This window comes from Idiotropiscis lumnitzeri, chromosome 4 (genome assembly GCF_059441095.1).
Source record: "Idiotropiscis lumnitzeri isolate Australia: NSW breed Sydney's pygmy pipehorse chromosome 4, RoL_Ilum_1.0, whole genome shotgun sequence".
NCBI classification, from domain to species: Eukaryota; Metazoa; Chordata; class Actinopteri; order Syngnathiformes; family Syngnathidae; genus Idiotropiscis; species Idiotropiscis lumnitzeri.
The window spans coordinates 6153391-6166321 of record NC_142394.1 but is presented as its reverse complement, the minus strand read 5'-3'; the positions used below and the strand labels follow the sequence as shown (position 1 = coordinate 6166321).

Below are 12931 nucleotides of genomic sequence, written 5' to 3'. Positions count from 1 at the left end.
TGTCTTTGACAGAAAGCATGGCACGTGTGAATGATTACTTGACATGGTCTGAAATGCTCCACTCTTTCACAATTTTGTGTCTTTTTATTTATCAATTTATTTAATATAGATGTGTATGTATGTATGCACCATGTGCAGAAAGTGTCTCGCCTCAATTTAGAGGATTAAAGACTGGCGGACATTCAGAGCTTGGTCGGATGTATCCTCTTTGAAGCAACACTGTAATGCTTAGAATTTGCTTCAAAAACGTCGTCATTGGATAGCGTATTGACTTGTAATAAGGAGAAAAGAGTGTTTTTGATTGGTGTCGAACATTGGTCTTCACTAGTGTTCTATGAGGGCCTCTCTCCTAGATGTTTCCCAGCACACCAGATTCAAATAATCAGCAAGTTCTGCAGAAGCTGGATCATGATCTTGGTCATTTAAATCAGTGTGTTGCAGCGAGAAGAGATGGAAAACATCTAGGAAGACGGCCATCGCGGAACACGATTGAAGACCCCTGGTCTATAATATTAGTGGGCCAGCCAGCAAACACCTCATATTGTGCTAGCACTAGCATCTATGCTAACATTCTGTTGTGTTTCTCACAACTTCATGCTGAAAATGATCAGAATGAATAAACTATCATTTTAGTTTCAGAGCACTTTTCAAAATAAGTTACGTCCTGTACATTAGTGTTCAGCATGAACATGATTGACTTGGCTACTTTAGCTTTTAACCATACATTATTGATGAATAAACTGCTAATATGAAATGTAAAAAAGTTGAATCTGTTGAGGTGAGTGGTTCTACTACTCATGCCAAAAAATAATTTTATCACAAAAGGTTCGCCAATATAAAACATGTGTCTTGTTGTCATTTTGTCATGAGCCTAATATGACTTTTTCTATTTTTAGTGACAGAGATGCTGGTTAACGTCCTGAGTATCTGCTCTGACGACGAACTCATGAATGATGGCGATGAGATCTTCGATGGTGCGAACACTCAACACTGCCACTAAGGATCTATGAATCATCTTCACATTCCTGAATACTTAACACACAATTCAAAATGCATAGAATATATAAATTGTCCGTGTAACAAGTAATAACATGCTGTTTGTCATTTGTTTTATAGCAAGTGCAGCTGCAGCCAGGAAGGAGGTGATTAAGAACAAAATCCGTGCCATCGGGAAGATGGCTAAAATGTTTTCAGTTCTACGGTGAGTTGACTTGTGAATAAACTGTATCATGTACTGTGTGAGTGTGATGTCTTGAGCCTGCATTTGGTTAATATTTTTTGCCTTGGAAATGTTGTCATGAATGTTTAGAATTATTTTTCAGTCACAACGAGAAGAAAGCCAAAACTGAAGTAAACTGGAAAAAGAAGTATTCCGCGTGACAATCCCAATATGTTACATGTTGTTATATGCATAGTTATACATTGGAACCGCATATATGTGACGTATATGGAGACCACCAAGCACCCACCATCGTGCATTTGTGTGCAGTGTGACCGAGCACCAAATATGTCTGCCTGCGCCTTCATCAAATACACCAGAATTGCATTACATCACCTGTGCTACCATTTACACCTGATTTTAGGTCGTCTAAATTCAGTGTACTTTTTTTTCACCAAATTGGCAGGTGCGCCAGGTGGAATGTAACGCCATCCGTCTGCCTGAGAACCTAGCGATGCGCAGCTCGTTCTCCCAAATTCACAACACATGTTTAACTGAAAATGGAGACGCGCCTGTTTTATTGCCGAGCACACTCTACTTTCAGTGTCCAAATGATCTTCTTCTATACTAAGCCTTTCCCTTCTCCCCCGCCCTCTCGCTCTTGCCCTCTCACTGACTCTCAGGGAGGAGAGTGAGAACGTGTTGACCCTGAAGGGCCTGACCCCTACAGGTATGCTGCCAAGTGGAGTACTGTCTGGGGGCAAACAGACTCTGCAGAGCGGTGAGTGTTTTACACCGTCACGAACAGACACGTACACACGCTTGACTGTCAGAGCTCTCCTCTAGACACCAAACAGTAAAAAAAAAAAAAAGAATAAATAAACACACGGGGAACAACAAATGCAGTATACTTTAAGTATGTGCGTTGGACCACACTGAGGTCTTTTGTTGCCTTCTTTCCTCTTCTCCTCCTAAACGGCCGTTTATCTCCCGTCATCCCTGTGCCCTGTGGACTCATTCCCTCTCTCCACTTCACTTCACTGGTGCTAAGGATACTAACCGCCTGCAGATTGTACATGTGTGGGTGTGAGACAGAGAGGGGAGGATATAGCAGGGGAGAGGAGAGAAAGGAATAGTGTGTGAGTGAGCCAAAGCTGCCACTAACCCCAGGTGCTGTCCGACCTGCCTCGGCCTCAGTGTTGCTCTGCGGGCCTCACATGGATTGCGCCTGAAACATGCTTTTGAGTAAACCGTGTTTATGTTTCGCACATATTTACAACAGAGGGCCAATATATTCCATAAGCCTCCATGAGCCACAATCGCTGTCATATCCAGAGATGTTTATCTGCACAGAAGCATGTTTCAGCCTTCACTCGTTTTTTTTTTTTTCTCCTCCGTCTCCTATACTCTGCTCTCTCGGTATCTGTCGTCTTTCTTCCTGTCCCCTCTTTCTCTTCTTATCTGTCTGACCATCATTCAGCTACCATTGAGGCCATAGAAGCCATCGAGACAGTTAAGGATGCTGAAGGTAAAGCCACTCATATCACCATGCGTGTGTGACGGTGCGTGTGTGCGAGCAGCATGGATGCGCTCTTTGCCACCCATGCTCATTAGATCATAGAGTTCCGTTACCCATGGTGCACTGCGCTTTTCTAACTGCATCCGCTCTCACAACAAAGCCGATAACCACAGCTCGCTGAAGTCACCACATTAAAAACACATTCATATTCAAACATGCATACCCTTCATTTCCTTTTTGGGGGTTAAACAACAACCAACTACTAAATCTTTTTCCCTCCCAGCACACACAAGCGTTCACATTCTTATTTTGAAACACACATGCACACACCGGGCTGTGGGTGGACGTGAACATTGATGGTGGGGGTGAGGTGAATGTGACCTCTTATTGTCTACTATTCTTTTTATTAAATATGTGACAGATGCTGTGGATGGTGACCATGCAATCAATCTGTTTCTTCCTGTGAGCCATCTGTGGTGATGGAATTGAAATAGCTGTCATGTGTATAAAAGGATATATGAGTTCTCCTCCCAAAATTCAATTGTGGCCAAAAAGCCTCTATTTTGAAGCATTCCTCTACATCACTGTCCTATGACAACCTTTTAAGTCCACTTTATGCAGATGGTTGAAATAATTTAAAATCACTGCTGGAAGACTAATACATGTGATTTATTACATTGTGTTCAGCAGGATCACAGATACGCAGTGCCCCTTTAACTTTGCCTGTGAAAGCGCAACAAGATTTACGACATGATAAGACAGGAGCAGATAACATAACTTTGTTTTACTACACTAAGCGCGAACAACTTGATTGTCACAACCTAAATTTTGCTTGACCAGTTGAAATGCTGCATGCAGGTTCAAACTGTCTGACAAAATCAGCCATTTTTTATTTAATTATGCAGATTCTAATGTAAAAAAAACAAACAAATACTGCAATGCTTCCATGACTTTGTGAGCTTTGTGGAAATGTTGTTTCACCTTACTACACTTTGTTAAACAAGCATGGAAAATGAGCATGAGGAGGCTTTTATTACAGACGGAACTTTGATGACATCTGCTTAACGTCCGTGGAAAGTGAAAATAAATGTCTTGTAAATTTGATACACCACACAGAAGATTCTCAACAACAGAACCAATTTTGAGTCATTAAAAAAAATCAATTGAGCCTTCAAAATGGTAAAAGTTCAAGCCACTGTCAAAGTGCATCATCATGAGGCAATGTTCTAGCCGCGGAATAAAAAAATCAGGAACATTCAATTGTGTGCTTGAGCTCCGGAATTCACTTTTCTCAAACAAAACCTTCCATCCAGAGATGATTAAGAAAGCATAGCTTACTCCTATATAAGTCGCTTGTGGTGTGTTTTGCGAAAATACTTCATTGTGAAAATGTTTACTAAATCAACGGTTAAAAAAAAAGGTAATAAAATATAAATATAAATGGTTGTTATCAGGCAGTGACAGTTAGCGCTGTGAGATCCGTTGGCTACATTTTGCATTATGAAAGGTCTCAACCCCATCCCTCAATGCAGACCTTTCAAAATAAACAAAAACTACCAAACAGATTGACATCATGGTACTTGTATTTGATGTGTCAGTATTTTGTGTCCAGAGGCTTGGTGATTCGGTGCACGCTTTCATGAACTGCAAAGCTGAGGTTTATTTGTGGTTCCAAGATCACTGAGGTGTGGAAAGCAATGTCGATGACAGAATCATACGGAATTGAAGGCCTGCAACACTCTATCCATTTCCACCAAGCAGTATACTCCAGTTCTACGGTGTGATTTGGAACGGCAAAACTTGATCTGGCCTTGGTTTGGTTTGCACCACGAGGTTGTGAATAGCTGTTCACGCTTTGTTTTACAAGCTTACCATTTCATTCCTGCCAATGCACAGTTGAGTTTAGTATACACTCCATTTAGGTATTGTACCTCTGTAGTTGACACCCCAACAAGCCACGCCAAACGGAGGTTATGTTTGCTTGAAATATTTTGTATCCACTCCCAAAAAACGTGTTCCGTACCAACCGGACAACTTGATGGAGTTTAAACCAGGCCGAACCGACATTTGCTTTTTTTTAGCAAATTTATGTAAAAATGCTTAAAAAAAAATAATAAAAAAATAGAGGGAATGTTCTCATACTATATGGCAGGTTAATTCGAACACACGGCATTATGGGTAACTTCAGAACATACTCTAATGGTACTTATATTAGCTCACGCAGTCCTAACTGCTGACTTGTGATTTAGGATATTTTAAACAAAGTACTTGGCCATACTCTCAGTTCCACCACAAAAGCGCGAATGTACTTCAACTTCATTGAACGTGTTGCAGGCATCAAATTCCTTACGTATCTATTTCCTGTGCAATGTGCTATAATTGAGCACAAGTTGAATGCGTTAGAAAGTCCTTGCTCACACAGCCTCTTTGAAATTTGGATTTATATTTTAGCTTTGTCTGTGATTTATTTAAAGTACAATCCATAATTTGTTCGAGTAACTAAATTATGGGCAATGTGTTTTTTGTGTGTGATATAAATAGACCCGTTAGCTCAGTCTTTGATGCACACAGTGAAGCTTTGTAAGTGGCTGCATGTTCGTCAAAGGTAGAAACAGTCTGAAAAGTGGTGCTTTTTGTCATCATTGATGAAATACTCTTATAGATGGCAGCTGCAACTGTGACTAGTGTGTTTTTGTTTGTGAATCATTTGTCAAGTTGTCTCATGAAGAAACTAATAAATGGCCAAATTGAACGGCAGCATTTTTCCTTTCGGAATAAGCCTCACTTGTTCTGCCAATTATATTTACGAGGGTCCACAGTGTTTTAGTGAAGCCAAATTAAATGCGTCAGCTTTTTTAAGTAGTGAAAATATGACTATTACATTTGAGAGACGAAATGAATGACTATTTCTGTACTGCAGTGATTTGATGCATCCAATGTGCCCGCTTAAGGGCTTTGCTGATCGAGGATCAGTCGTTGGGTCCTCCAGCTAATCTAGGCTCAGCATTGAGAACAACAGATAAACACTGCCTGATGTGTGTAGATACTACTCTAAGAACATCCGCAGTGTCACCAAATTCTGTTTATCTAAACCCAAAGCCTCAGGGAGACAGACAGGACTAAATTATCTGCTTGTCCTGACTGCTATTGAACAAACGCATTAAAAAGTTCAAAGTTAGATTAGACTGACATTCAGTGAAGAGGGTTTCTTTCAAGAGTTTGAAGACAGGCATTTCTTGCAAAAGTCGAGATAATAACTGTGTATACGTGTTTTTGTGTGGCTGCTTGTCTTCGCAGCCATCCGAGGCTTCTCCCCACAGCATCGGATCAGCAGTTTCGAGGAGGCCAAAGGTCTGGACCGAATCAACGAGAGAATGCCGCCGCGGCGTGACGCCATCAACAGTGTGGGCCTGTCAATGGGCCGCATGAATATGGGAGAGCCCAATGGGACCGATAGCAACAGCAATATACAGTGATGGATGTGTACTGTCATGTGGCCAGACACAGATACTGCAGTTACAACCCCCTTATAGCACCATCCTGACTGATATCTGTAAATAGACATAATCAATACGCAAAAGCATTGCACACAAATGCAGTATTTCAAATTCTTGTTTCTCACACATACAAACACACACATACTCATATGATTACCGCTATCTACCCCTTCTCGTTGCTGTATGTAAAGGCTTAAGTGTGGCCGGACTCTACAACGTCTTCTCTATTTCGAGAAGTGCAACTCCCTTGTACCCGCACGACAAAGAAGAAAAAAACGACGGAATGAGCAGAATGGGAATTGCTACCGTTCACTGTGCATGTGGCGATCACCAGTGGGTGGACAGCGTCAGCGTCATGCGGCTGAGTGGGTCGTGTTGACCAAGCGCGAGTGCGGTCAACGTGCGGCCATCAGGAGCATCCAAGAGTCTTGTTCCCGTTTGCATCCAGAAGCGAGAAGTGGAACCAAACTTACAAAAGTCTCTTTTTATGGGATTGCTGATATGCTTTAACAGTCTCCATGCAGTTATAGTTGACAAATGTGCTGTTCTTCACCAAGATGGACATGGGGAAAAAAATGACGGACGATGGCTTATCCAACAGAGATGTGCAAAGATAATCGCAGCCACCGACTGATCTGAGCCTTCGTCCGTTATTGTGGGCCGGAGATTCCCGTTTGCTTTTGTAGCATAACACCTCCACCCAATTTAGAGTGGAGGGCCATTCACACCCTCTGGTCTCAGGCTAACTAGCTCTCGGGGAAAAAAAAAAAAAGTCTGAAACTAGGATGTGATTGGAAGCAAGTATCTCGCCTGAGCTTTGATATCGAAATAGCATACTTGGAACGTTTGTGTAACACACCTGATGCAAGATGAAAAATGCTTTGTTTATGTGAGGGGCGGTGATTGAAAGGTGAAGTGGTTTGAAATTAATTCCCTTTCCGCAACATTCTTGCTACCAAATGGCAGTGATGGCCAACAATCGCTGGCCTAAAAAGTAGGACATTATATTTTACTGAAGAAACATACTCTTCAGCTGTCAGGACAAGAAGTCAGATGAAAAACATCTTTGTAAAGCATTTATATTAACGCATCGGTGCATGCACAGTTAAGTTATTTGATAATAATGTGAATTATGTTTGTGCTCTGTGTTTCACAATAGTAGGATTATTTTTCTTCTGTTTTCCTGGCTAATATGAGGAATAATGAACATGTATTTTGCTCAAAATGTTATTTTGCATTTTTGTATTCACTTGAGTTCTACTATGTTGGCTTTTCTTCCCAGTTCTTTTCATCACCTGCTTCCCGTTTCTTTGAGCACTGTACAGAATGACAGTACACTTTGAATCAAAGGTGTGGAGTCCACATTCAATACTTTGTTCTTTGTCAATGTACAGGAATCATTTTTATTAAACTACAAATTAGTATTGAATGACCACCCTATATACAGCGGCACAGGCATTTTGGCAGCCAAACGCATGATTGCATGGTTAAAAAAAAAAAAAAAAAAAAACAATAAAAAAATTGTGCAGTTCAAAGCAAAAAGCTGCAAGACACATTTTAACGGAATAAGCCAGTTATGTTGCTGTGACAACTTAAAGGAGAAAAGTGTACTCTCATACATCTTGTTATTTGATATTTATGGTTCGATATATTATTATATTTATTATGAACATTATTCTTAATATTTAAGCGCTCTCTCTCTCTCTCACTCTCTCTCTCTCTCTCTCTGTCTCTCTCTCTATCTCTGCTAGTTGCTCTTTATGTTGCCTTGCTCCTTGGTTGATCTTGCTGTGATTCTTTGGGACAGGTTATACCCCCGTCACCCTTGGCAACCGCGTGCCATAGCGACTGTGCCACAGTTTATTTTTCCCTCTCTCATTCTTGCTTTCTCGATCTCTCTTTCTTTCTTTCTTTCTCTCTCTCTCTCTCTCTCCTCTCTCTCACTCGCTCTTTTGATTTCAACTCCCCAATCACTAACACTGTAAGCATGCCCCCGGGACGGTCCACTTTTTTTACTCTTGAATAAAATATGCATGAACCTTTGCTATTGATACCGAGCCTTTATGTCCTGAAGAAGAAGCAACCCAAATCTCATGTCCTCCAACACATACATAAATATATGTCCTAATGTTGCCATTAATCAATTCCGGCTGCGGCCTTCCTGTGTGGAGTTTGCATGTTCTCCCCGTGCCGGCGTGGGTTTCCTCCTGGTACTCCGGTTTCCTCCCACATTCCAAAAACATGCATGGCAGGCCGATTGAACACTCTGAATTGCCCCTAGGTATGAGTGTGAGCGCGGATGGTTGTTTGTCTTTGTGTGCCCTGCCATTGGCTGGCAACCAGTTTAGGGTGTCCCCCGCCTACTGCCCGAAGACAGCTGGGATAGGCTCCAGCACCCACGCGACCCTCGGAGGACAAGCAGTACAGATAATGGATGGATGCATGCTGCCATTAATGCAAACAGAATGACTGAAGTGGTCGTTTTTGTCACTAACCACCATTCGGTCCGAAGGTACATTGATATTGTTGAGGCGTTTGGCTTGTCCCATCACCACAACGAGTTGCCAGCATAGATTTGTCTGCCACAGTTTTTGAACCGCAGGCACTTTCTATACAACTACCCATCCAAGTTTTTAGAGGAAATTATAACACGTCTGGACCATAGCAAACCATCCGAGATGTGTGTTTGCTTCCTTTTATTTCAGGATGCATACAGTAAATGCAAGAACGCTAAGATCATTTCCTCCTTTGCGTCCTGAGCATCTCCACTGTGGAAGAGATCATTGGCATATGAGTAGATTGTTGACTTGAGCTCGGCCATTTTGTTGTGACGTTTTATCCTGTGTCTGCGTTTTCTTATCTATCTGCACTCGGGAATATCTAGTTGGAATCACTTCAGACCATAGAGTGACACATTGTCATTTGGGAAAGGCAGACTCACCCACCCAACTGTGGCTGGGTGGCCAAGGGAGTATAAAGAATAGGAACCATTTTGGACAGATGAGACCTTCTGCAGGCTAGTAGAAACAGGCTCCACATCCACGTCTCGAGCTTTCTGGCATTCGTTCAATGAATATGCATTCTTCGGGTAGTTACTGTTTGTATAATATTGAGAGCAATTAAGTTAAAATGATAAAGTGGAGGGTTCTCAAAGAACCTCTCATCACTTTCTGATATTCAACACTGATAACGCTTTCGGGCTCCATGTAAGACACATTGCTTCCCTATTGCATTGACTGAACAATCAAAATGTTGGATTCTGTAGACTGTGTGTGTTGCTTCTACGTCAAGCTGTTGCCGTACACCCGGAAGTATTTGCGGCTGCTTGAATTCAAGGCGCTGAGCTATCTTGCGGCGCAGCAGCATGGACTTTATTTGTACTATATGCAAGTCCGTGCACACCAGCAGCAGATACAGATCATCTCCTCCGTGGTGACAAACAAAGGACCCCACTAAAAAATTGTGTTTTAACCACAGAGGTAAATGTGGAGGCGCTAAGAGTGAAATGCAAAGTCGGGAAAGACCCAAAATAATTGCTTCGATGTACATTTGACTTTGACAGACGTTTGACTAGAAGCACATTTGGACGGAGAGCAAACAACTATGAACAGAAATGTTGTACTACAATCAATACGCATCTAGACATAAAATAAGATGACGGCTACACTTCCTTTATTTCATACGTCAACATTGTTTCTCCTGTACCGAGAAGAGCCTCCTGCTTCCCTGCCTGGCACTGACCCAGAAACGTCGCTCGTACGAGTTTTTGGGAGGAGAGAACAAACAAAAGTGAATCAATTAAGGTTTGATGCTGAGATGAGTCTCTGTTTGTACAACAGATGTTGTCCTCATGATGAGCTTCACTGACAACATTCAACAAGACATTAATCAACATGAGATGCGTGAGCAAAATGAAACTATTCCATTTGATCTACTTTAGGAGCCACAAATACCTTCTTCCACTTGGGAACTGTAACTGATGGTACAAATTAAGCGCAGGCACGTGACCAGGTAGGCATCAAATTCAAACTTTAATGATGCATTTTAGTTGTAAAAATACATCGGCCAAAGTACAAATCCTTCTGACGGTGGTGTCAAATCGGGGTCCAGAAAGTAGACCCTGCCAGTTTGTCTCTTGATTATAAGCACCTGTGGCTAAAGACAAACAGTGGCACGGTTTATTTTCTGGACTAGGATTGGACACCTCATGTCTGATAAGAGAATTTGCATTTTGGCGATCCATAATAACTATATTTTCCGTTATCCTCACAGAACTCACTGTTCTTTGAGGTGTGTCAGAAAAGTTCCGGGACCATTGTCATTAATAAGTGCATTTTAAATACGTACTACACAAATTTGGCCTTTTCTGCCACACATTCTTGACACTCAAAAAAGGATTTGTCTATAATCCTCGCGGCTCTGTCGTCACAGCCATCTTGATATAGCCCACATCTTAAAAATGCACCCTCTGGTCTATTGTTTTTGTTCTAAAAATATGCATCCGACATAAAAAGGGGCAGCGTGTTCGCAGGGAAGCCATTTTCTTTGCCTGACACCTTCCAAAGAGAGTTGGCTGGCTCTCACTCGAAGGTGATGTGTTGTGACATTCTTGGTGTCCAGGGTCCATGAGGGGTGGAAAGAAGATGCCCAAAAGCATGCCTCTGACTTTTGACTACTGCTTGCACATCACAACCAAGCCTATAAGCACATTTTGTTCTGACCATTCAAATTGAACAGCAGTCATCAAAAGAAATTGGATTCTGAGGACAGTGTGTGCTCTATGAAAACCTGAATTGCTAAATTTACTGTGCTTGATGGTGTACGGCCTGCAAGCAATAGTTTTGACCGAGTAGTTGAAGGACAAAAGTAAAAGCTGGACCACATGGAATTATTTGTGCGGTAATTTGGTTTAACCCTCTAAGGTTCAATTTGAGTTTTACGAACAGTAAAAATCTGATATTTGGGGTAAACTATCATACAGGATAGTGGTATATAATTCTGACCTTTTTTTGCGCGAAACCATCCCATGCAATGCATTCAGGGAAGCTGCTGATTTACAACATTGGCCCGGTGTGGTAAATTAACGCTGAAGACTGACTTAGTGTTTCACAGTGGCAGAATAACAATAAAAGCAACTTTTTATAGATGAGTGAAAAATAAATAAAAAATTACAATTGTAACAATACAATTTCAAAAATAAAAACTATAATTTTTGATTTCTTTGCATCAAACAACATGGAGAAATACTACACTGACATCTCAAATCCTAATTAAGAAGGCCGTGTTTGAATGTCACTTTGTGTGGCAGTCCAAGAAACTATTTTTATGTTTTGTAAAGCTCAAAAGTACTTTGCACTTTCGGCAGGCCATTTGCATGTCGCCATTCTCACACGGTCGACATCGTCCATATTTATCAGCATGGGTGAGAAAATGATCGAAACGGTCTTGTGTGATGATCTTTAGAAGTGGAGGTGGGGGTGAGGCAGCTTGGCGGCTTTCTGGAGCATCTTCAGATGACGGTCGTCCTCTTTTCGTGCTGTTCAAGTCAGCCCATTTGCCAACCCTGAATGAGGGCATCTGCACCTTGAGCACGCGAGTCAAGAAGTGCATGTACTTCTTTCTCCTGCTTCTGGTTGAGATGATGGCAGTAGAAGAAACAGCCATTGACCAGTGATGCGTCAATCATCTATCCATCCATTATCTGTACCGCTTCTCCTCACAAGGGTGACGGGGGTGCTATCTTCAGGCAGTAGGCGGGGGACACCCTGAACTGGTTGCCAGTAAATGGCTGGGCACATGGAGACAAACCACCCTACGCGCTCACACTCATGTGTGTCCAATGAACCTGCCATGCATGTTTTTGGAATGTGGGAGGAAACCGGAGAACCCAAAGGAAACCCACGCAGGCACGGGGGGCAACATGCAAACTCCACAGAGGAAGGCAACCTCTGCACTGCAAGGCCATCGTGCTAACCAGTCGACCGCCGTGCCGCCTATGGGTCAAGTAGTACAAAATGTGCAGATACAAACGACATGGGCGGATTTCACTGTGATAGAGAGCTACCAAAAACATGTCCTCCATGTCAACTCATCCCTTGTTGTTGTTGTTGTTGTACACCTTGAAAATGTGGGGTCTGTCTCGTCCATATGTTTCTTCTCTTTCGACCACCATCTTTATCAATCAACAGGACCGACGAAAGATGATGCCAGTAATACTTACTGCCTTCTCATACCACTTGATGATGCCCATCCCACTTATCATTTCAAATTTCACTAAATACACACCAGGCTTTGCCATTGACAGTTCCTTGTCACTTTTGTGAGTATATCCACAGAGATGGCTACGATTGATGGTAGCAACTGTTATAATATTATATTATAATATTACTATTTTAAAATATTTGAGTAATCTAGGAGATAGTTTGCTAAAAAAAAAAAAAGCTTTCGGTCAAACAATGACCAACAATATTATGTGTCATGGAATTTAAGCTACATCAGCTTTGATCAATCAAATGAACTTCCTATTATGCCATTGTTTTTTATCAAATTTGCCCATGACAATGTGTAAATTCACACCAAATAATTGAATTTTCCATTTGCTGTACCATCAATAACACCTCCAAAGTAATGGGTAATAACCGGTGATAGAAAATAACCCAAATATAGATTGTTGCTCAATATATATACAAACTAGTAGATAAAGCATGTGGCATCCACTGCTACGACCAAACGTTGCAAATTTGCAGCAATGAAATA

General features: G+C 41.7%; 1 protein-coding gene and 1 pseudogene across 2 annotated transcripts in view; one reads left to right on the top strand and one right to left on the bottom strand.

Moving 5' to 3' along the window:
- LOC148337938 (protein phosphatase 3 catalytic subunit alpha-like) overlaps nucleotides 1-8223 on the top strand; it is a 35584-nt gene extending 27361 nt beyond the window's left edge. Inside the window, exons 10-14 of one of the 2 annotated variants that reach the window (XM_088293647.1) lie at nucleotides 897-974; nucleotides 1117-1201; nucleotides 1843-1940; nucleotides 2640-2687; nucleotides 5976-8223. In XM_088293647.1, the coding sequence (XP_088149773.1) occupies nucleotides 897-974; nucleotides 1117-1201; nucleotides 1843-1940; nucleotides 2640-2687; nucleotides 5976-6154 (488 nt within the window). In that variant the 3' untranslated portion in view covers nucleotides 6155-8223. The remainder of the gene's footprint in view (nucleotides 1-896; nucleotides 975-1116; nucleotides 1202-1842; nucleotides 1941-2639; nucleotides 2688-5975) is intronic. The other variant, XM_088293648.1, reaches the window with a different exon arrangement.
- Nucleotides 8224-11467: 3244 nt separating this feature from the next.
- On the bottom strand, nucleotides 11468-12437 carry LOC148337937 (uncharacterized; annotated as a pseudogene).
- Nucleotides 12438-12931: the final 494 nt, after the last annotated feature.